Source organism: Boleophthalmus pectinirostris, unplaced genomic scaffold (assembly GCF_026225935.1).
Source record: "Boleophthalmus pectinirostris isolate CB_2022bp ecotype Guang Dong unplaced genomic scaffold, ASM2622593v1 HiC_scaffold_5, whole genome shotgun sequence".
Lineage (NCBI taxonomy): Eukaryota > Metazoa > Chordata > Actinopteri > Gobiiformes > Gobiidae > Boleophthalmus > Boleophthalmus pectinirostris.
Window position 1 is genome coordinate 6,309,286 of NW_026571404.1, and position 25,565 is coordinate 6,334,850.

The 25,565-nt window shown below is 38.7% G+C and overlaps 1 protein-coding gene across 3 annotated transcripts in view; it reads right to left on the bottom strand.

The window, feature by feature from the left end:
* Positions 1 to 25,565, bottom strand: part of blnk (B cell linker) — a 288,551-nt gene that overhangs the window by 242,593 nt on the left and 20,393 nt on the right. For 2 of the 3 annotated variants that reach the window (XR_008633362.1, XM_055162840.1), the window contains exons 3-4: positions 14,592 to 14,638; positions 7,808 to 7,873 (exon numbers count right to left, since the gene is read on the bottom strand). Coding sequence is in view for 2 of the 3 variants with exons in the window: in XM_055162840.1 (XP_055018815.1) it covers positions 7,808 to 7,873; positions 14,592 to 14,638 (113 nt within the window). In the remaining variant the exon portion in view is untranslated. Of the gene's footprint in view, positions 1 to 7,807; positions 7,874 to 9,177; positions 9,366 to 14,591; positions 14,639 to 25,565 lie in introns of those variants that run through there. The other variant, XM_055162841.1, reaches the window with a different exon arrangement.

Sequence of the window (25,565 nt, forward strand, 5' to 3'; positions counted from 1 at the left end):
CTTACGAGGAAGAAATGTTATGTTTTTGTGTTAAATAGCTCTGATCAAAAGTCTTTTAAAGGTCCAATATTATGCAAACTTGACTCTTTAAGCTTTAAGAAATGTCAGAATGTTGTTACCTCCTCAAAAACAAACCTGGAGTTGTGTTTTTGATGAGGAAATAACTTTATAACATAGATCAGAAAATTGCAAAATATGAACCTTTTATGGTGTTTGCAGTGAAAATCTGAACTGGGACGAAAGCAGGTCTAAACCAGGTCTTAAACCAGGTCTAAAATGGGGACTTTGAATAATAATAAAGGGTAATAATGGACTCAGACTTGAACTTTAACAGCCACATCAAGTCAATAACATCTGCAGCCTTTTAGCACCTAAAAAATATTGCCAAAATCAAAGGTTTACTGTCAAAATCAGACACTTGGAGAGAGGTATCCATGTGTTTGTCTCCAGTAGGTTAGATACTGTAATGTTCTGCTCACTGGTCTCTCCAAACGAGCTGTGAGACGCTGCAGAACATCCAGAACGCTGCAGCTCGGGTCCTGACTCAAACCAGAAAGTACGAGCACATGCGTCCTGTGCTCAGGTCTCTGCACTGCCCCCTGTGCCTCAGAGACTTTAAAGCTTCTACAAAAGTCTCTCCGTGGCCGAGCACCAAAGTCCATCTGTGACGTGTTAGTGCCACATGAACCATCTCACACTCTGAAGCTGTTTTCGGGTCGGTCAGAACGGTGCCGGTGCTGGTTCCCGCACAAGTTACACTGAGAAACAAATGGCTCACCGGCGAACAACCCACGTTCAAACCATTTACGTGAACCCGTGACGCGTCACTGACAGACGGTGTGGATTTATCACCAAATAAAAACAAGGCCATACACTGCAAAACGGATGTCACAGGAAGGAAAATAACAGTCATGGATCGCATCATCGACACCAGTGAGCGTTTATACTTATACAGATCATTATTTATGTGCACTGAGCTCTGCCACAACATTGATCTGCTGTGGAGAAGACGACAGCGACGACCAATCCAAAGATGTAAACTTATCAGGCGAACACGATACGTAATAGTTTTTGTAGACTTAAAACTTTTAATTTCATACGTGATAGTTTCAATTGCTCTTTGTTTTGTGTAGCCAGGTGGACTATAAAATACTGTTTTTAGAAATGGCTGCAATTCTCTGTGTAACCGGTAGGGGGTAGTGTGGTCAGGCTGGGTGATTGGGTGGTTGTTAGAAGAAGCGCGTGTGATGTCATCACTGCACAACAGGCTGAGCGCCTCAACAAGAGACTGACATAAAACGGTGTGTATTAGTAAAAATGAACGTTTAAATGACTGCGAAACAGGGAAATAATCTTAGATATTGTTAGACAAGGCTTTAATGAGCCTCATATCTCAAGATTGTTGTTGTATTGATTCGTAGAATTGAAGATTGATGTAGAATTGACTTGCTGTCCTGAAAAGTGTGATCCTGCTGAGTTGCTCACGTAGGGGAAAAGTTGATCTGCATGAAGGCGTGAGTGTTAAATATGAATCACATGTAATGTAAAGAACTGTTTATGTATTCTTTTATGTGAGACCAAATGTTTTATGTTTTGTAAATTTAGAGGGGAGAGAGCAGTGTCCACATCCTTCAGAGTGCTGGGTTGGTCTGGGCAGACTGTCAGCCATTTTGTGAGTGAGTTCAAGTTGACCGTTACACAGTGTTAAAGAACTAATGTAATTTTATTTTGTGTACTTGCCAATTGAAATGGATACTAAGTGGTGTTTATTCTTGGTTTATTGTAGGATAAGCCCACTACTGTTGTCTTTTATTTAGTGTTTTATTTTATTGTTGAGCGATCACATTTTTGTTGGAACAAAGACAAAAAAAAAAGCCAGATATTGTGAATCCTGACAGTCGTTAACCATTTAAGTCATCTTCCAAAAAAAGCCAAATCAAACCAAAATTAATGCTGCTCTCTTCTGAGGACAGTCGGGAAATAAAAGTTACCCACATTATTACTTTTGGGAGCTGCCTGTGTCTGGTCCGTTATTCCTAGTTACACACGGCGACATTTGTTTGTTTATTTTACCGCGTGTGACCCGGATAAACGTGCTGACGTCTTCTGCGTCGTCACAGTTCGCTTAGAAAAAACAAGTTTTACCAGGTTTTGGCACCGGCACTGTTCTCTGTCGACCTGAAGACACCTTGAGGAGCTCAGGGACCGGCCTCCTGCTGGAGCCCAGAGTCAGAACTAAACATGAGGAGTCAGAGTTTCAGATTCACGCAGCTAAAACCTGGAACAGTCTGAACATGTGAGACAAACTCGACTCTGATTCTGTTTAAATCCAGACTCAAAACTGTTCTGTTTAGCTGCGTATGACTGAAAGGTTTTCATCCCGCACTCTTCTGTCTCATTTAATGTCTCGCTTTTTATTAATTTATGATGATTTTTTATGTTTTGATTTGTTCATATTGTGTTTTTAATATATTTCTTATTCTGTAAAGCACTTTGAATTATTTCGTGTATGAATTGTGCTGTACAAATAAACTTCCCTTGCCAACTTTTACTTTACAGGCACCATTTTAAGAACTGTTGATCACTCAGAAAATACATTATTATATTTAGATTTCTTTAATTGATATAGCAACAGTCCTCATCATTCTGAAACCCGTGGATGTGCTGGATGTCAGAAATGAGTTATTTCAAAAGAAAAGAAAGTGAGAGCGCAGCTGTCTGCACAAGATATTTTTAATATCTTATTCCGACAATTGTGAAAGAGGAATTGGGCTCAAACTCTGAAGAAATGATGCAAATTTAGCCGATGAGTAAAATATAGAAGGCTTGCGGTGCAGTGCTGGACATGTGTGAGCCTCGTATCGGGTCAGATCAGCAGTTATTCGTGAAATTGTTTTAGTTTTAGCGAAATTCGTAGACTAACTTTTAATAATCTGATGTTTTTTCAATCTTATCGCAACTGACTTATTTTCGAGTTGACAAATTGCAGTAATTCTTTGTGCAAAAACGTAGAAATATTGACATTTTTTGTGTTTTTAGTGGAAAGAAACTGGTTAATGTAATAATGTAAACACATTTGCTGTTTTGATGATTAAAACAGAAGCGTTTTATCTTAATTAGTAATGGTTTAACAAAGAAATACTGCTAATAAAATGTGTTTGGTTCTTAAAAAATAAAAAATCACAGAATATCATGTCGCCATATCGTGATAAAATCGAATAGTGAGTTGAATCGTGAGGTAGTCACAGTGTTGGGAGTAACAGATTACATGTACCGGAGTTATGTAATCAGAGTACAAATTATGAGTAACTGTATTCAGTTACAGTTACTGTTTCAGTGAGTGGTAATTGGATTACAGTTACTTTTTTGAAATAAATGGATTACACGGCGATATTTTCCTGTTTTCACATTTTGGGGTATTCCTTTTTTTTTTTTTTTTTTCTTTCGGTAATTCCACTCATTGCCGGACACTAAACCAGGTCTGAAACCAGGTCTGAAACCAGGTCTGAAACCAGGTCTGAAACCTGGTCTAAACTAGGCCTAAACCAGGACTAAACCAGGACAAAAGCAGGACGAAAGCAGGACTAAAACCAGGTCTAAATCAGGTCTAAACAAGGTCTAAACCAAGTCTAAACCACATCTAAAACCAGGTCTAAACCAGGACTAAACCAGGACTAAACCAGAACTAAACCAAGACTAAACCAGGTCTAAAACAGGATATAACAGGACTAAACGATGCTGCGTGGACCATGTCTCCTCTTCTTCTATCAATAATATTTTTAATACAGTTAAGTAAGACTGGGCTTTTTTATTGTCTGTTTAGCAGATTTATGTGAAGATTTCCTCGTCTTTGCTTCTTTACAGCAAATTAAGTAATCCAAAGTATTCAGATTACGTTACTCACTTTAAGTAATTTAATGGATTACGTTACAAACTACATTTTGGGGTATGTAATCTGTAATCTGTAGGGGAATACATTTTAAAAGTCACCTTCCCAACACTGGGTAGTCAATAGTGGCAGTGTTTCTTGAGGAAAATTTGGTCAGGATTAGGATTTGGAGGAGGTTTTAAAGTGCAAATGAAGGTTTTGATTCTCTAATTTTGACTTCATTTGGTGGGATAATACCTGTTCTGATTATAAATGATAGTTTTACACCAATCAAGATGCACTTTGTGAAGAAAATTTCATGCTACGGAGGGTTCTGTCCAAATGTTTGGTCTCATTTTGGGTGACCAGACTTCCCAATTTACCCGGGACAGTCCCAGTATCGAGCCCAGTGTCCCCTGTCCCTGCAGATTTATCCAAAACCACTGATTTGTCCCATTTTTATGCAAGAAATGTCCCAGGTGTCCCTATTTTTGACCAATTTGACGTAACCAGTAAGGATGCAACGATATCCAAATCTCTCGGTATGATATTTATTGCGATATTTTGGAGATATTTTGGACACGTTTCTGCTTTTAAAATACCTTGATAAGACTTTGGTGTGAATTATTACTGTTATAATCCCAAGAATTCAAGTAAAAAACATATTTCTTCATGTTGTCTGCGCTGAAATGAATCATGGGAAATGTAGTTTCCGATATTTATAAGATGTTGCTACTGTAAAACCATAAATTTAAGCAAAGGAACTTGTAATTCGATATTATTGTGATGGTCCACGATATTATTGTGAGACTTTTGACGATACGATATCACGATATTTCGGTTATTGTTACATCCCTACTAACCAGGATTAAATCAGAACTAAAACAGGACTAAATCAGGTCTAAATCAAGACTAAAACAGGACTAAATCAGGTCTAAATCAAGACTAAAACAGGACTAAATCAGGACTAAACCAGGTCTAAGCCAGGACTAAAAGAGGACTATTACAATTTTTGACAAATCTGATCCTCGCCAACAGTAAACAGGAGCATAAATTGTCATTTTTTTCCCCCAAAATCCGTGTTAAATCCGTGTTATTGTCACGTTATTGTTACATCCCAAGTAACCAGGCCTAAACCAGGACTAAATCAGGTCGAAATCCGGTCTAAACCAGGCCTAAACCAGGACTAAATCAAGACTAAATCAGGTCTTAACCAGGACTAAAACAGAACTATCACAATTCTTGACCAATCTGATCCCTACCAACAGTGAAGAGGAGCATAAATTCTCATATTTTTTTTCCAAAATACAGAAAACCGTGTTTGCAAATGATCATAAAGCAAAAAAAAAAATGCAGCGACAGAAGCCTCTCAAATTATGACACGAGAATGCACAATTTTCCACGCTCTTCTCACAATTTTATATATATCAAACATCCAAAACTGGGTGTGTCCCAGATTAGAATTTTAAAAGTCTGGTCACTCTAGGCAAGAAACTATTTTCCTCTGATACGATAAACACGATTTCAACAAAATAAATGTGTTTTCTTGGAATTTTATTTGTCTAATATAATATAATTAATATTAATAATATAATTGAAATGAATTTTGACCTATTCTACTTCATTATTTCTTGGTAATCACCCACCGTGAGTCACAATTTCCAACCGGGAAGTCAAATTTGAAACAAAAAAAAAGGTCAAACTGGGTGGAATAATGTGAAATGTAAAAAATAAAGACCTTAACTGTTTCAAATGAGTAGTTTAAGATGTTATAGGCACTTTAAGTCGATGAAAACTCCACTTTAATGGCAATTAGTTTGTTGTTTGTTGAGTTCTCTTTGCTTTCAGTCACTTTTCTTTTGACAGACGCCTTTCCAGATCGATAACTGATAAATAAATAAATGAAACGATCCTAATCTCTTAAAGGCGCATAAAGAAACCACGGCACTAAATCATGATATAACAATCGTGCGGTAAAAATACGTTTCCGTTCTGAGTGAAATCTGTCCAAGCACGGCACAGATTAATACAGGAACTGAAATTAAGTCAAATCTGATACACAGAACAAACACGTGGATGAGATATCGAGGCCTAAACATGCTTATGTGAGTGAGTTTAGATCAAATATTGCTTAGTTTTATATGTAAAAACGTAGTAGTAGTAGAATTTATGTGTTATAATCAGTGTTGGGAAGGTGACTTTTAAAATGTAATCCCCTACAGATTACAGATTACATAAACCAAAATGTAGTTTGTAACGGAATCCATTAAATTACTGAAAGTGAGTAATGTAATCTGAATACTTTGGATTACTTGATTTGTTGTAGAGAAGCAAAGGCGAGGAAATCGTAACATAAGATGTTTTGTCTGTTAAAAGAAAATAAAAAGGCCTAGTCTTTAAAAATATTATTGATAGAAGAGGAGGAGACACGTCCGCACAGCATGGTTTAGTCCTGTTAAATCCTGTTTTAGACCTGGTTTAGTCCTGTTAAATCCTGTTTTAGACCTGGTTTAGACCTGGTTTAGACCTGGTTTAATCCTGGTTTTAGTCCTGGTTTAGTCCTGGTTTAGACCTGGTTTAATCCTGGTTTTAGTCCTGGTTTAGACTTGGTTTAGACCTAGATTAGACCTGGTTTAGATCCTGGTTTTAGACCTGGTTTAGTTTCTGGCAATGAGTGAAATTACCGAGAAAAAAAAAAAAAAAAAAAGGGATATAGCCCCAAATGTGAAAACAGGAAAATCCTGCCGTGTGAATCCATTTATTTCAACAAAGTAACTGTAATCCAATTACCACTCACTGAAACAGTAACTGTAACTGAATACAGTTACTCATAATTTGTACTCTGATTACGTAACTCTGGTACATGTAATCTGTTACTCCCAACACTGGTAATAGTGAGTTCAAAAAGTAGAATTCTGAGCATTTTGGAGTCGTTTAATCAGCAATTTTCCTTACATTTTCCTATTTATATGTTATATTTTTTGTAATATTTTGAAGTCACTTTTGTCTGAGTTCACAAACTAAACTATAAGTCACTTTTTTTTTCATGGTTTGAGTGTTTTTGGTGACTTATTCTCCGGTGCGACTTATATATAAAATGTTTCAGTGAAGCGGTGAGAGGTTCTAGTCTTGTGTGTGAGTATCTGCTGCTCCTGTTCCTCCTGTCACCACTGTCACTTCACTCTACTGTGCATGTCTCCTGCAGAAAGAGCCTCTGTCCAGCGGGAAGTAGTGAAATATGCAGCCGAAAACTGTAATCGAGCAGCAGAACGAAAGTTTGGAGTGAGCGAGAAACTTGTGAAAATGCGGGGATGAAGAACACAGTTTCACGGTCACCGGGAGGATGCACCATGCAATTTTCCTGGAGTCACTGGATGGATGGACAAAGCCTGGACTTCAGTGACACCGAAACCATCCTGTCGGGATTCAGAAATGCTGGAATAATTCTAACTGGAACTGACGCCGAGTCTGACGACGGCGACACAGAAGAGGAAGCGGCGCTCTGTTTACCTCCGGAGGTCGCGGAGTTGCTCAGAAGTGACACCGAGGATGAAGAATTGAATGGATTTAGCGATTAAATTTAGTGGTAAACTTGTTCTGTTCTGTTGTTTATGTTATAATTATCTGAAGAACTGTTCATGTTACATTAAGAGCCTTTTCTCTATTCTCTATTCTATTCTCTGTTCTATTGTTATTGCTAAAACTTTCCTTTCAAGATGACATTTCAGTTCCTGGTCTCTAATTTTTTAAAATAAATTTCCCCCAAAAAGCGCGACTTATAGTCCTGTGTGACTTATACATGTTTTTTCTTCTTCATTAAGCATTTTTTGGCTGGTGCGACTTATAGTCCGACAAATGCAGTACTAAGTTGAGTGCACATTGTACTAAACAGACTAGAAACCAAAAGCAAAACATCACAGTTGGTTATGACTGACTCACCTTCTTAGTTTGTCCAATATGCTGCCGTCATTCTTCTTTATGTCCTGGACAATTTTCTGAAGCTGCCTGCAAAAGATTTAAACTCCAATAAAGTTGGGTTGTAAATTTTCTGTTATACTGGATTTTTTTTTTTTTAGGTAATTTACGCTCAAATAAAAATGCAAAACCTCCACGGAGACGTTTTCAAAGTCACTAGAACAAATGAGACGAGCACGAACACCCTTGTCGTCTGTAAGTTTTAAGACCAATCGCTTAATTAACTCAAAATAAATTCACCGATCTTGTTCAAGTTTTTAAAAAATACAAAGCAATTACAATAAAAGACGTTTTTGCAGTTTACGTTTGTTGAAATTTATAGGACTGACAAAGCGGATTCAAAAGCAAAACAGAAATGTACCCCTGAAACTTTTTGTGGTTATCAACTGAAAAAACGTTTATTTACGTCAAAAAAGTTTCACATCCAAGACTGAGCTGTGAAACGTTTCCTCTCTAGATAAACGTTTTTCCAGTTTCCAATTTCTCCTTTGTCATAGATTCTACCTGGACGACTGAGGGACTCTACACACATTCAAACTTTTTACATTTTAGAAGATAAATATTAAACAATTTCACAAATCAGCTCAACTATAGTTTTACTGAAAGAAAAAAGAAAAATATATTGATTTATTTTTTTTCATTTTTAAAAACAGCCTGCTTAACTTTATGTATTTTTTAAATGTATTTATTTATTTTCATTTATTTTAATTAATTTATGTTTTTATGTATGTATTTATTTATTTATGTATTTATTTATTTATTGATTTTATTTTTTAATTAATTTTAATTTAATTTTATTTTTGTAATTTAATTAATTAATTAATTTATTTATTTATATTGCTATTTTAATTTTTTTTTTTTACCAAGAGTATGGCATTAAACTTCTATCTCTATCTTGCATGTAGACAAACATTTGGCCACTAAACTGAATTAGATCTGTGGAGAGGCGAGCCCACTCATAGAAAGAACTCATGTTTTTCAAGTGAGCCATAAAACACAATGAAATAATCTGCAAATTTCTCTGAAGTGGCCAAGATTTTAAAACTTACGTCAGGTTATTCGTCTTGTTTTCTGATTTAATTCTAGCCTAGAGGTCGTTTATTTTAAGATAACTTGTCAAGCAGATTTATTTTGCTGCACGGACAGAAAATTTCAGTACTTTTAAGTCATTTTCTGATAGATTTAGGTGTTTATATCTTAAATTTTGGCATTGTTGCGACGTCAAATCTACATTGATAACACTAAACCACAAAAGCAAAGCAGTAGCACCACGAAGGAAACAAGCAGGCGAAGAAAAGTTACGCGTCTTTTAAACATTTGGAGCGTTTTCTTACCGGAACTTGACGGCGGCAGGAGCAGTCAGTTTACTCAGTGTGTCCATGTTAAATTTGTGAGTGAGCGTTTGCATTTTGGATCATCGCCTCGTACGTTCTAGTCCTGACAGCGCGAGGGTAAAGCGGCAAATGAAGAGAAGGTTTGGAAATAGCTGCTCCTTGAGTCTGGTGTGTCACTGGAGGGAGGTGGGTTTGAAAGAAAAAAAAACAAAGTCTACTTCTGCTTTTTGCATAGACGCTGGTTTCAGTAACTTAAACGGGCTGGTTGTGTTTCAGAAAGATGCAGACATATTTCAGAACACAAATGGGTAGAGACGCAAATTGTACTAGACGTAAAAGTAAGTTAAATTCAAAGTAAAAAGTCCACAAAAAGTCAAAAGTATAGAGTAAAAAACTACTAAACTAAACTACTAAAGTATAAAAATCTGTGTGTTGTTTGTTCATTCGTTTTTCAAAATAAAAACAAAAATGACAAAACGGAAAAAACGGCTGTTTCTCGTTTCCGTGACTTAAACTGCGATGCCGGACTGAAACAACTGAAACAGGACTAAACCAGGACTGAACCAGGACTGAACCAGGACTAAACCAGGACTGAACCAGGACTGACCCAGGACTAAACCAGGACTAAACCAGGACTGAACCAGGACTGACCCAGGACTAAACCAGGACTAAACCAGGACTACAACACGACTGAACCAGGACTAAAATAGGACTGAAACGGGACTGAAACAGGACTAAACCGGGACTAAAACAGGACTGAACCAGGACTACAACAGGACTGAACCAAGACTAAAACGGGACTGAAACGGGACTAAACCAGGACTAAAACGGGACTGAAACAGGACTAAACCGGGACTAAAACGGGACTGAACCAGGACTACAACAGGACTGAATCAGGTCTCAGTCCTGGTTTAGTCCTGTTTTAGTCCTGGTTTAGTCCTGTTTTAGTCCTGGTTTAGACCTGGTTTAGACCTGGTTCAGTTCTGGTTTAGTCCTGGTTTAGGACTGAGACCGGGCCTGGACCAGGACCAGAACTGGGACTGAGACTAGGACTGAGACCGGTTTAGACCTATTTTAGTCCTGGTTTAGTCCTCAGTTCAGTCCTGGTTTAGACCTGGTTTAGTCCTGGTTTAGTCCTGTTTTAGTCCTGGTTTAGAGTCCTGGTTTAGTCCTGGTTTAGTCCTGGTTTAGTCCTGGTTTAGTCCTGGTTTAGTCCTGGTTTAGTCCTGTTTTAGTCCTGGTTCAGTCCAGTATCGAAGTTTAAGTCATGTACAGTAAACTGGAGTCACTGGATGGATGGACAAAGCCTGGACGACGACGTCAACCGCAGTGAGCGTCTCTGTGTTTACAGAAGTTGTCCAAACATGGACGCAGCATCGAGCACCTGGAGATTTTAAAGTTCCTCTCGTACCGGAGCCAGAACATGAACAACTTACTTATTTTAAGGAGGAGATTGAGAAGGAGAAGGACGAGGTTTTTGGTCGTGGTGTTTTGTGGGGCAGCGGCAGCGACGTCTGTTGAAAGGAACGTGTGGATGTGGAGACGGAGCCAAGAGTGGTGAGTGGTGATGTGCTTCGCTTCTGTGACGCAGAGTTCATTAACAATTTCGCCTACTTCAGCCCAGAATAGTGACGTTTGTGGCTTGTTGATAACGTGTAGGTGGATGAATGCACTTTGGCCGTTCACACTGAAGCCACATGTCAAAAGATCAGATATGTATCGGTTTTAAAAGATCAGACACAGGTCACATAGGGGCCAAAAAATCGGATTTGGGTCACTTCAGGCTGCAGTCTGAACTTAGCCTTATATTCTGAAGCGACTTATCACCTGAAAAATACAGTACTGTAATGTAACTAAGTACTGCCCCTCTTTACTTTTTACAAGTGAATGTGATACTGAAAGTTCCAAGTTTGGACAGGAAGTGGTTTTAGGACATGTGCAGCTTAAGACTTGTTATGTTTTTGGCTATTTTCGGACGCCTCCCACTCTCTCAGTTTCACCTAAACCTAAAAATATCTGTGTCTGTTTACCACAACAGTTACCTCCACAGATTAACTATAGCTGCACAGAGAAAAACGTTGTGAAACCGCTAAAGGGAACTTGTAACTGTCCACGTTTTTTCCATGTGAGGTGCAGTTCAGAAGTGTGACCGTTTCAAAGGTCGTCTGTGTGTTTTTGAAAACGAGATGCCGTGTGTTCGTTTTTTGGGGCATTCCAAAAACACATTTCACATTTGTCCCAAGGGAAGAGTTCTACCTGAAACTGACGGATGAGGGGCTGTACCGGACAGTGCAGAGGGTTTTTTCATTCACACGTGTTTAAGTAACCCTTTATTATCGGTCTGTCTACATCTCCAAAGCTCAAAATGTTCTGTTCCACATTGTGATGTAAGGAAGTTGTACTTTTTAAGTCAACAGATTCTTTTACCTTTGGTTCAGTAGAGATTGGCAATTCCAGGGCCGCAATAATTCAAATGATTCTCGTGAAAGTGTATGGAGTTTAACTCTTTCCCCTATGGGTTGTTCCTAGTAGGCGTCCTACAAGGAACAACCCATACACATATGACTAGAGCTGCCCTTACAGCATAACTGCATAAAAGAAAATAGACTTTCATGAGTGATTATAAATTATTTTCACACTCACTCTACAAGTGGTGTTGGAAAAAGGAACACGAGAAACTAGAGAAACACCAGGGGCTCAAGGAGGAGCTGGAGAGAGCCTGGAAAGTAAAGGCATCAGTGGTGCCTGTGGTGATCGGACACTCGGGGCTGTAACCCCCAAACTGGAAGAGTGGCTACAACAGATACCGGGAAAAACAACGGACATCTCAGTCCAGAAAAGTGCAGTACTGGGGACAGCAAAGATACTGCGCAGAACTCTCAAGGCTCCCAGGCCTCTGGTAGACGACCCGAGCTGAATGAGGGTGAGAGACCTACCACCGTGGAAGGTGAGAAACACTTTTTTTTTTACACTGCTTTAAATGCTCACACTGACTATAAATAAATTTGACTTCAGCACAGTTTAGTTCAGCAACAAAACTACAGCTTTTTTTAATCAAACTTATTAATGCAGACTTGTGATCTGAGAGGGGCCTGTGTGAGCGGTGAGTGTTGCAGATGTGTTGGTTTTAGCGCTACTTCTGGATCTTTCTCATTGATTAGAGCTTATCTACTGTAAAACACCACACATAAACAGTCTGTTTTCTCTTACATTAGGGTTAGAGGTTAGTGTAAAGTGACTATAATGTCTGTACATGTTACTAGACCTGCACTGATATGTAAATGAGCTGTGAAGAGGTGTGCATGATCGGCATTTACGCATGTAATGAATTACCACGGCGCGGTAGACTGATAGAGGTAGTTTATTTGCTTTCTTTAGTGGTGAAAACGTCATGCAAAAATGCCATTAGGCCGACGTAGTGTCTTTAAATATGACGTAAAGAGGCAAAATAACAATAAATGTCGCCTAAATAAACTGACAGACCTAAGTTTTATAATCAGCTGAAGATATACAGTGAATTTTTACATCATTAATATATCGGCTTTTATATCGGCACCTTCAACTCCCATTTTATCATATCAGCCGTAAGAAAATCCATATCAGTCGAGCCCTTCAGTACAATTCAATAAAAAATAAAGGCTGTGATACTAAAAGTCTTCGTTAAACCACTTCTTGTGCAAAGTTCATATGAAACACAAACATTTTAATCCTCAAAACCTGTAAAAGTGAAAATGTCAAATGTGCATAAACGAGTTTCCTTCCTCTAAACAAGCAACAAAACTGTAGCTGTAACAAAATAATTTAGTAAAATACACCAAAAAAATACTCCTGGTGATATATCGATACAGCAGCCCATAAACGTGTGTGATTGTAATTTACACAATGATAATAAGGTGTTTTGATGAGAAAAAAATTGTAACAAGTATTAGAAAATTACATAATATAAACCTTTAAAACTGCATTGCCTGGTTTTTAAACTGAAAAGAGGAAGTGCTTCAATCTGTGCATGAATTTTTGGGTAGAGTTTAAAACAGCTTCTCCAAACACGTGAAGTGAAACAGGGGGATCACCAAAAAAACTCGGTCCATCCTCGGTCCAGCGCGGCTCTTCAGGATGATGCATCAGCTCGATTAGTCACGTTTATGATGTCAAAATTTGCATTAGTCGACAAATCATTTTCATTAGATTATAAGAATCTGGAGAATAGCTGAAAGGAGGAGTGTGTATAATTTCTACATCGACTTAAACAAGGACCTGGATTAAACCAGGTCTAAACCAGGACTAAACCAGGTCTAAACCAGGACTAAACCAGGTCTAAACCAGGACTAAACCAGGTCTAAACTAAACCAGGATCTAAACCAGGACTAAACCAGGACTAAAACCAGGTCTAAAACCAGGACTAAACCAGGTCTAAACCAGGACTAAACCAGAACTAAACCAGGTCTAAATCAGGACTAAACCAGGTCAAAACCAGGTCTAAACCAGGACTAAACCAGGTCTAAAACCACTGTGCCTCCTCCCGTACGTCATACTTCTAAACCAGAACTAAACCAGGTCTAAACCAGGACTAAATCAGGACTAAACCAGGACTAAATCAGGACTAAACCAGGATTAAACCAAGTCTAAACCAGAACTAAACTAGGTCTAAACCAGGACTAAACTAGGTCTAAACCAGGACTAAACCAGGATTAAAACCAGGTCTAAACCAGGTCAAAACCAGGCCTAAACCAGGTCTAAACCAGGCCTAAAACAGGTCTAAACCAGGATTAAACCAGGTCTAAACCAGAACTAAACTAGGTCTAAACCAGGACTAAATCAGGACTAAACTAGGTCTAAACCAGGACTAAACCAGGACTAAAACCAGGTCTAAACCAGGACTAAACCAGGACTAAACCAGGTCTAAACCAGGTCTAAACCAGGACTAAACCAGGACTAAACCAGGTCTAAAACCAGCAGCAGAACTTCCGGGGCAAATAAACCAGAGAATAAAATATCCAAATTGAAACAGGCACCGAGACTGTTTTTTGATCGGTGTTATTTGAAATAAACTTTAAATTAAATATTGGAACTAAAGATCGAAACTTGTTTTTTTGTTTGACACTAAAATGGAAAAATTAAATAACAAACTGTTTTTCCGATGTTTTAATTGTTTTTGTTCTTAATTGAAATTCACAAGAAAGAACAGCACACAGACCTAAAGCTCTAACTAAGAATTTTAAGAGAATAAAATCATCGCCAAAATTAGTGTTGTTCAAAGTTTTATTGATTCGCTATTTTCACTATTGTAAATTTTAGACTCAAAGGCAAAACAAATATGATAAATAGAAACTTTGTTGAGGAAATTCAAGAATATCAGAGCAAGTTCAGTTTGAAAGTTTTGAATAGTTCATAGTGAAACAAAAAGTCAAACTCACGGCTGAAGAATGGGGCTGAACTTCCTCAGGTCATTTTCTGTCATGTTCTGTGAAAAGGAAACGTAAAGTATATTTAGAGCAATTTAGTGTCCAGACAGTCACATCATCATGGAGCTGTAATAAAAAAAAACAAAAACAATAATTTAGAACAGTCCCCAACCTTTTTTGAGCCACGGACCAGTTTAATGTCAGATAATATTTTCACAGATCCGTCTTTAACGTGTGGCGGGTAAATACGACAAAATAAAATGATACAACCAACACAAAAACTGTGGTATATAAATATAATAATAAATGTTTCCAAAAGTCTGAGGCAGAGTGTTGGACACGTGTGGAGACACTTTTTAAAATATTCCATCCGGTTCTTGTATTTGCAGAGGTCACTGGTGTTAGACTAGTGCATGTCAATGGCCATAGTTTATCCTGTCACTAAAAACAGTCTTACCCACTCCACAAAACACCTGAAACAAATCTATTATTACACCAGACTGTCCATGTAAATGTCTGTGTTGATAGAATAATGTTTGAAATATAAACTAACCTTGCATCGCATGAATCGTCGCATGTTGAGGGACTATTTTCTCATATATCAGTCCGCCGCTGCCAAACTTTCTGTCAGGAAGAACAGCTCACTGCTGCTGCTCAGACATAAATCTTTCAAATGTAAAGTTGTTTTTACTTCTAAAATTCTTCTATCAACACAGACATTTTCATTGACAGTCTGGCGTAATAATAGATTTGCATTCGATTTGAGCGCGTGCGTTGACTGTCACTGTTTGATCTCGAGCTTGTCAGGTGAGGAAAATTCAGTGGCAAACGTAAATACATCATATAATAACTTAAATATAAATATAAATACTTAATACAAATATATTTTTTTTAATTTAAAAAATCAATAAAATACAAGATGGCGACGTGTTAATATTTTCCAAAAAATAAAAAAAAAAAAATAGGCCATAAAAACATTTGAGGATTATTTCAAGTGGTGAGGGGCAGAGGGGCTGGAGGGCCAGTCTAAGGGCCTTAGTTTGATGACCCCTGATCTAGGGGTAATAATGGACTCTTACTTGAACTTTAACAGCCACATCGAATCAATATCATCTGCAGCCTTTTAACACCTAAAAACATGGCAAAAATCAAAGGTATATTGTCTAAATCAGACTTGGAGAAACTTATCCATGCGTTTGTCTCCAGTAGATTAGATACTGTAATGTTCTGCTCACTGGTCTCTCCAAACGAGCTGTGAGACGCTGCAGAACATCCAGAACACGGGTCCTGACTCGAACTAGGAAGTCCGAGCACATACGTCCTGTGCTCAGGTCTCTGCACTGCCCCCTGTGGCTCAGGGACCCAAGTCTTTCCAGAGTCCATCTGTGACATGTTAGTGCCACATGAACCATCTCACACTCTGAGGAGCTCAGGGACCAACCTCCTGCTGGTGCCCAGAGTCACGACTAAACACGGGGAGTCAGAGTTTCAGGTTTATGCATCTAAAACCTGGAAAAGTCTGAACATGTGAGACAGACTCTACTATGACACAGTTCTGTTTAACTGCGTGTGACTTCTCTCTCATTTAATGTCTCTTTTTAATTCTATGATTATTTGTTTTGATTTGTTTGTATTATGATTTTAACGTATTTATTATTCTGCAAAACACTTTGAATTACTTTGTGTACAAATTGTGCTGTACAAATACATTTGCCTTGCCTTTATTATATTATTATTTATATTATTTATTCTGTTCTGCTCTGTACCCAATGCTCCATGATACAGGATGACCTCAAACGACCAGCAGATGGCAGCAGAGCACCAAGTGTCAGCGCTGGCTCCTGTTTCCGCTCCAACACAAACTCTTAAACATAAACCGGTCCAGCCCGCGGGTATAAAAGTGCATGTATTAACACAGTAGTTCACGCTTACTCCTTTAACATCGACTCGAGTTTATGAGTGCAGTTTATCAAAAAGGGGCAGAGGACAAATGTGGACGTTATTTGATCCATAAAGCTTAAAAGCACTCCGGCATAAAGTTCTAAAAGCACGGTGTTAGTAAGTAAACACATAAAACGGGTATTTTCAAAAAGCCACCAGCACAAGTTCACTTCAGTATCACAAATAAAACTGTATGTGGAGTTCATATTGTACATTTTTCATACATTTTTAGCAGCTTTTGCACAGTCTAGACTTGATTTTTCATCTTGTTAAACAGACTGATAATTTATGAAGATGGAAAAAAAAATGATCTAAATGTAAATTAATGAAATTAATGAAACACAAGTTCAAATGTAAGAAAGTGGAAAAACACAAACAGATTTTCTTCCAAATAAATTGATTTGAACTTCAAATTAATCAAACTGATTGTAATCCTGAATTTAGTCCTGGTTTAGACCTAGATTTAGTCCTGGTTTAGTCCTGATGTTAGTTTTGGTTTATTCCTGTTTAGTGCTGGTCTAGACTTGGTTTAGTCCTGGTTTACTCCTAGTTTTAGTCCTGGTTTAGACCTAGTTTTATTTCTGGTTTAGTCCTGGTTTAAACCTGGTTTTAGTCATGAATTTAGTCCTGTTTTACTCCTGTTTTAGTCCTGGTTTAGACCTGGTTAAGTCCTAGTTTTAATCCTGGTTTAGTCCTAATTTTAGTCCTGGTTTTAGTTCTGGTTTAGACCTGGTTAAGTCCTGGTTTAGACCTGGTTTTAGTCCTGATTTTAGTCCTGCTTTACTCCTAGTTTAGTCCTGGTCTAGACCTGGTTTAGTCCTAGTTTTAGTTCTGGTTTAGTCCTGATTTTAGTCCTGGTTTACTCCTGATTTAGTCCTGGTCTAGACCTGGTTTAGTCCTAGTTTTAGTTCTGGTTTAGTCCTGATTTTAGTCCTGGTTTACACCTGGTTTAGTGCTGGTTTAGTCTAGTCCTGGTATAGACCTGGTTTAGTCCTGGTTTAATCCTAGTTTTAGTTCTGGTCTAGTCCTGGTTTAGACCTAGTTTTAGTCCTAGTTTAGAGCTAGTTTTACTTCTGGTTTTAGTTCTGGTTTAGTCCCAGTTTTAGTACTGGTTTACTCCTGGTTTAGTGCTGGTCTATACCTGGTTTAGTCCTGGTTTAGACCTGGTTTGAACCTGGATTTAGTCCTGGTTTAGACCTGGTTTAAACCTGGGTTTAGTCCCGGTTTAGACCTGGCTTTAGTCCTGGTTTTAGTCTTGGTTTACTCCTGGTTTAGACCTGGTTAAACCTGATTTTAGTTCTGGTTTAGTCCTGGTTTTAGTCCTGTTTTAATCCTGATTTAATCCTGCTTTAGTGCTGGTTTAGTCCTAGTTTAGTCCTGGTTTAGTCCTAGTTTTAATTCTGGTTTTAGTTCTAGTTTTGTCCTGGTTTACTCTGGGTTTACTCCTGGTTTAGTGCTGGTCTAGACCTGGTTTAGTCCTGGTTTAGTCCTAGTTTTAGTTTTGGCGCCCCCTGGTGACAACCTCTGATTTAACATTACATTTTTTCCAGCCCTATTTGAAAGATAAATGTCCCAAAAATTTCACCTTTAACACGAAGATGAAACTCTAGAACACAACGTGGCACTTCATTTCACGTCATTTACATTTTCTAAACAATTTCATACATTTTCAAATATTTTGTCTCAATTTACAACCTTCTTTTCTCCATAGAGATGTTATTGTTTTACCTGGAATATTTCACCGTATGGCATTAAATTTATTCAATTTCACATTTATTGTTATCAAAAATAGCTTTTCCTTGGACTGTTTAATGTGATACTGTGGAACATTAAAGGCACAACAATAATATCTCCATGGAGACGAGCAGCTGACTCATTCTTAAACAGAAAAACAAGCAAAAGAATAATTTTAAATCTTTATTCTTTCATATAATTGTGTTGCATGCATATTTTTATTACAAAACATGATCAACAAACCAACAAATTATGAGTTCATTAATTATTAGTTTTATATAGTGTTGCCAAAATTTCAGCAGAGGGCGCAATAACTCCAGCTGCAAATGTACTGACTGACTGAAGCAGTTTAAATCAGGCTAAAATAGTAGCTGCCACCTAAGTTTTTTTTTTTTTTTTTGAGGAAGTCCAGTAAGTCCAGGTGAACTGGGAAGCACTTTGCGGTCAGACGACGTTTAGCTGAGAGGTTCCAACACAAGAGAAGTGATTTTCCTCCCAAAATTTCCTTCTTTTGAACTCGGATCCTGAATAAACGTCACAGTTGGAACAATTCTGCACTCAGATTTTCAGGCATTAGTCCTTAGATCCTTTGTGTAAAATGGATTTCTGAAAAATCTATTATTAATGCTGCTGAGTTGTTCGTCCTTGTGGTCGGATTCCCTGATGTTGCAGATACTGTACACGCAGAGGACACGTTTGTAGTAGGACTGTCTTGTTTATAATCATATTTATATTATTTCTGGTGTTTTTGCTTTGCCTGGAATGTTCCGTAGTATGGCATTTCCCTGTAAAATCTAATAGGCTGACCTTAGGCTTGAAAAAATGTAGGAAACTGATGGCCTTAAAAAATCTGACTAAACTGGACTGTGAATCTGAAGTTGAGTGTACAAGTAACTCCTCAGTGTAATGTACAGAACCCCAGAACTAAACCAAGTCTAAACCAGGTCAAAACTTAGTCTCAACCCAGGTCAAAACCTGGTTAAACTGGGTCTAAAACAGGTTTTAAAACAGGTCTAAACCAGGTCTAAACCAGGTATAAACCAGGTCTAAACCAGGTATAAATCAGGTCTAAACCATGTCAAGAACAGGTCTAAAACGGGTCAAAAACAGGTCTACAATGGGTCTAAAACAGGTCTAAAACCAGGTCTAAACCAGGACTAAACCAGGACTAAACCAGGACTAAACCAGGACTACACCAGGTCTAAACCGGGTCTAAACCAGGTCAAAAACGGGTCAAAAACAGGTCTAAAACCAGGTATAAACCAAGTCTAAACCAGGACTAAACCAGGTCTAAACCGGGACTAAACCAGGTCTAAACCAGGATCCAGTCTGCAAAATATTGTCGGATATAAAACCGGTCTATGGTGTAAAAACCTCATGTTGTGAAGTTGTGTCAACTCATCAGTCAGTTCCTCGAATCTGAAAGATGTAGTAACTTTTACTTGGAGAGAAAGTTCATCTTACTTGGTAAAACCACAAAACCGATTTCCTTGAATTGAGCAAATAAATGTTACTTAAATACACAAGTTAGAGTAAAAACAACAATGCCATTTAGATCTGCAGATGGGCAGGATTGATCCACGGGAAGGACGAGAAAGGAAACCTTTGACTGCCTAAATCATCCCGAGTTTGCATTTTGTATGTGGAGCGACAACAAAGCAAAATCCTGATCAACGCCAAAGAAAAAGTAACCAGCTGTTCGCCAAGAAACACCTTCCACTGCAAAGAGACCAAGACGTGATGTTGCTGTAAAACTACAAGAACAAGAAAGTGAAGCTCAGTCTGTTTGTCTTCTGCACTTCTTGCTTAACAAACGGGATCTCGCTTTGTTGTTGCTCCACATACAAAATGTTCACTGCAAACTCGGGATGATTTCTTAGTCAGTCAGAGATGACCTTTTTCGTCCTTCTTGTAGATCAATCCTGCCCATCGCCTTCACCTTTCACTATTTTTCAATTCCGTTGGGAAGGAAAACAGTTTGAACGGAGGTTTACAGTCACACACATCTGATTCCCTTTTGCATTTATGGAGTTCGCAGACAAATTTCTCGAGCCGTTTTCCGCTGTTAGGATCCAACAACCACACAATTAACGATGTCCGAATCCCAAAACTAAAATATGACAATATCAGAACCAGAAACAAAAGCGATATGTTTGAAAAGACTTGAAAAGATCGACTTTATCAATAGACGCATCCCACTGGGAAATCAAACATGGCGGTTTGATGCTCCCTTTTTCTCAAAATCCTTCCCAGTATGAATTGCACAACGACCGGAAGTCCGAGATTCGTGATGCGTCTATTGAATGTTCAATAACAGAAGCGATTTTATACACGACACTAGGCCCAATTTAATATAAAAACCCCTGTTCTATGTGGATCTATATCTCGAAAATACATTAGTCAAAGGATGAAGAGACTCAACCATGAATAGAGTGAAAAATGATCTCTTCATTTGAAAATACTTCTTCAAAGGCGTGAACTTTGACCTCTTCATTCACTTTTCCTCGTCCCTGCGGCTCCTCACGAGACAATCGAGCTCCTATCAAGTCAGACTTAGCCTTTTGACTCTGAATAAAATATCAAACCAGGAGCCCCCATGAAACTGCAACCATTTTGAATTATTTATTACAGCAGTGAATAGAAGCAGCCCCGTCCTTTGTCATTTACCAGTATTTTTAAAAGGTTGATGTTAAATTCACTTGAGCTATTACATTTTATAGCTGTTTCTTGATGAAAAAAAAAAAGTACACTGATCTACAGTTTTATTTCATTCACTAATTTGAGTAATTTTATCTATTGTGTTTCAGATTTCTGTTATATGAAACATTTTGAGAGCTTTACCCGAAACCCGTTGGGATATTTAGTCTCTTTCAGCACTAAAGAAGAACTAAATCAGGACTTAATGTGGACTAAACTGGGACTAAGTGAAAAATGGATAGAAAAAAGGAGTAAATTAAGTATTAAACCCAGACTAGAGCTAAACCAGATATAAAACTAGAGGACTAACATGGATTAAACTAGAACTGGGTGGGGACTAAACCAGGACTGAACCATTAAATTGTTTGTTTTTTTTTTCGCTTATGACGTCACAAACCAGGAAGACCTTTGGAAACATGCAATGGCAACTTCTGCACCAGCGGGCTCTGTAGGAAGTCTGACAAAATCTCAGAAAAATGATGAAATGGACCAGTTTTCTTCGTCTCCATTGTCATCGTTATGTTCGACTTAATCAACAATTACAACCATACTTCAGTTTTCATCATTACGCACTGGGTACATGTGATTAGAAGAGATGAGGGGCCAAATTCATGATGATTCCAAAGAGCACATACGTCTGCAGTCTTCATTTTACTGCTGATGATTAGAGGTGTAACGGTTCGTGTATTCGTGCCAAACTGTTTCGGTACTGGACGTTTGGTTCGGTGCACGGCTGTGCATGAGTAAGTTTGTACAATTTGTGTGTGTTTACATTTCTCCACTACATGTGCAGCTACATGGAAGGCTTGGCTCTTTAATATTCACGAACTTATCTGTGATTGGGGTGGCAGTGTTTCCGGCAGCGCTTTATAGTTTAGGGCGGCCGCCTTGACAACAATTGCCCCCCGCCTTGACTATTTCCCTCTGAACCATGTGAATCCTTGCAAGACTACAGTTGTCGTGCCGCAGTCCTCATTCTCGCCTTTCGCTGGCACAGAATCTCTTCAACAAAAAGAAAACACCTTTATCTTGTTTAAATAATCATTTAAGTATTGACTGGCTCTTTGGTTTCGCCCTCGACTTCCAAATTTGGTCTGTGGTTGCAGATTAGACATCACAGTTCTGCCTTTGTTTACATGTTTTCAAAAAAAATCTAAAATGTCGGAGGCCCACCGCACCCCCCTTAATAAAGATACCCAATACTTGACAACAGATTCAGAATCTATGACCAAGAATCTACAATAATACAAATTTTTTGCTTCCTAGATCTATTTTTTATGAAGTTATGGTCTCTCAAACATGCTTATAAATTAAGGCTTCCAAAACAGTGAGCATGGCCCCAAAATTTCAACGCATCATAACTCAGGAGAGCTGCTGCTCCTCCACGTCGAGAGGAGCCAGTTGAGGCTCGGGCATCTGTTCCGGATGCCTCCTGGGCGCCTCCCTCGGGAGGTGTTCTGGACATGTCCCACCGGGAGGAGGCCCCGGGGAAGACCCAGGACACACTGGAGGGACTATGTCTCTCGGCTGGCCTGGGAACACCTCGGGGTCCCCCCGGAGGAGCTGGAGGACGTGTCTGGGGTGAAGGAAAGTCTGGGAGTCCCTGCTTAGACTGCTGCCCCCTCGGCCCCGGATAAGTGGAAGAAAATGGACGGATGGCATAACTCAGGAACAACTGAAGGGATTGAGCAAAAATTTTAGATTCTTTCATTTAATCATTTTCAAATTTTTTATTTTATTTTTTTCAGCCAAATCTGAGACGGCTCATACGGGAGATTCTTTGAAAATGGTTTGATTTCATACAGACTGACCCATTTGAGTCCAAGTTGCCTGTGTGACCGCTGGCCTCAATGAGCTTCATTTGATTACAACCGAACATTATGGTTGAGTCACGCTCCCTTTATCCTCTTCTATTATACAGTGTATGAGTATCACCCACACTGAAGTGTAGAAATAATCCTTTATACTTGAGCTGTACGATGTATGTCCCATCTTCTTCCATATTTCCCGATGACACTGTATTCGCGTGTAAAGTATAGCCCTTCATGCTTTACCTGTCCTCGATCTGAATTGGATTTGAAATGACTTGCTTTAAACCTGACAGCGCTTTAATCTGCAGCTACCGTTTTGAAATGTCTAATGTCTATACCTGCGAGAGCGTCAGAATGAACAAGATTAGCTTCATCTTCCCTAACGCCCACATCCATACGACATGAAGGTAAAACACGGTCCATTGATTCAGACGCTGCAGCTGATGTGAAGTGAGGAGCGATGAAAACCTGTGAACTGCAGCTCGTATCTCACGGTGAAAACACGGAAACGGATGAAACAAGTCAAGAACAAGCACAAATGGAACAGAACAGTTTGGCAGCTCATAACAGGCACTTGTGAAGAAGAAATGTGAGGATTTGTTGGAAGAAAAGCTGTTAAAAAGTTGTGTCTTTAAGTTAGATTTGGTCTTTATTGGGGCATAAACATGTTTCTGTCACCTTGGTGTTTGTATTTCATGTTTTAGGGCTTGTTGAGAACGCTTGCGGGTAAACACGACAAAATATTTTATTGCAAGTGCCTTTCGTTTAGACGGTGACGGCGTTTTTGGGACTTAAAAACGCAAAAATCTGAAACCACCCTCCAGAGTGGAAAAGTTGAAAACGCTAGAATGACCAAATGTTCGTTTTTTTCCCCAGACATGTCCGTTTTTCATGTCCTGTCCTGGCACATTTTTTATAAAGTGATGGAAATGTCCAGGTTTTCATTATCTTTCATTAAATTTACGGGCACTAGGGCACTGTGCACACTTGTGGTGGGGCATGTGACGTAGTTCCTGAGCTCCTTCTCTGTGCCGGACATGGATAAAAAAAAAAAAAGAAATACATGCTGGATCGGACAGCAGTAGTGCATTGCTAAAAAATTCATAATGAGGCATCACTGAGCAAACTAACGTTGAGATGTTTATATTGTTATTGAGAGTTATTGTTGTTAAAGGGTTATTGTTAATATAAGTGAGGTATTTTTTTGTTATTTATCTTTTTTTTTTTTTTCTAAAACAGAGACATTTTCTTCTTAAAAGTGATTCTGAATGATTTTTGAACAAATTCTGTAGCTTTCTAAGTTTCTTGTATTGCGCTGTTTACAAATTATGTTCATGGCAGGTAAGGAAATAATTCACATTTCTTCCCATATCAACAGTTACAGATGCTATAGGACATGGGGAACAAGAAAAAATGATTTAAAATACGATTTCATAGTAAACGTCTGCGAGCAAATGAGGATTATATTGATATTACAAACTGAAAAAATATGTGCTGTTTCGAGAATATCGGTAAAATGAAATAAACAAGGCCCCGCATTTGGTCTGTGCCTGACGCGACTGACTAAAGGCTGGTGAGAACGTCCCCCCACTCCTGGGTACAGCAGGTATCCAGGTGCCGCCCAAGAAAAGGGGGCGGCAGGCGCGCTGGAGGGGGACGTTCAAGCCTGGAGAATGGGATGTTCGAGCTGGGACTTTCAAGCCAGGGGGACGTTCAAACTGGTATTCATACAGAAACTGCAGAGATACTATTAGTGAACAGAGAAGGATCTGCAATCACCTCTGTCAAATTCTGGATGCACCAGTTCGTCGCAGGTGAGTCAAACGGTTATGGACGAGATCTGGAGAAAAACTTTGTGGAAGGAGTAGCTGATGAAAATGCGTGGCGTAAAAACTTCAGTATGTCCAAAGACGCCCTTGTTGATTTAAAGGGACAGTCTCAAATTTTGGACATTTGGAGACACTTTTTATTTGACCCAGTCCTTGTATTTGCAGAGGTCGCTGGTGCTAGGCTAGCGCATGTCAATGGCCATAGTTATCCTGCCACTAAAAACAGTCTTACCCACTCCACAAAACACCTGAAGAAAATCTATTATTACACCAGACTGTCCATGTGAATGTCTGTGTTGATAGAATAATTTTAGAAGCAAATCCAAACCTTCTATTTGAAGGATTTATGTCTGAGCAGCAGCAGTGAGTTGTGTTTCCTGATAGAAAGCTCGACAGCGGCGGACTGATATATGAGAAAATAGTCCCTCAAAATGCGACGATTCATGCGATGCAAGGTTAGGTTTAGTTCAAACATTATTCTATCGACACAGACATTTACTTTGACAGTCTGATGTAATAACAGATTTATTTCTGGTGTTTTGTGGAGTGGGTAAGACTGTTTTTAGTGGCAGGAGAACTATGGCCTTTGATATGCACTAGTCTAGCACCAGCGACCTCTGTAAACACAAGGGCTGGATGGAATATTTAAAAAAGTGTCTCCACACGTCTCCAACACTCTGGCTCACTAGGAAATGAGGTCCTATGTCCAAAATTCTGGACTGTCCCTTTAAGTACATGCTTACCCAATCGAATTCCACCCATTTTTGCCGTATGCAGGCAGATTGCCTCTCGAAAATGCTCATCTAAATGTAGAATAAGAAGTGAAGACGCGACGGCACTTTTGCGTCTTCTGTTCAGACCGTCATCATATAAACGTAGCCTTAGATCGTTATGTAATGCCTATATTTAAACAGACTTTAAAGTGAGCCTGTCAAGCAAAATCCACATTTTAGCTGTTAACCGTGTAAAACCTT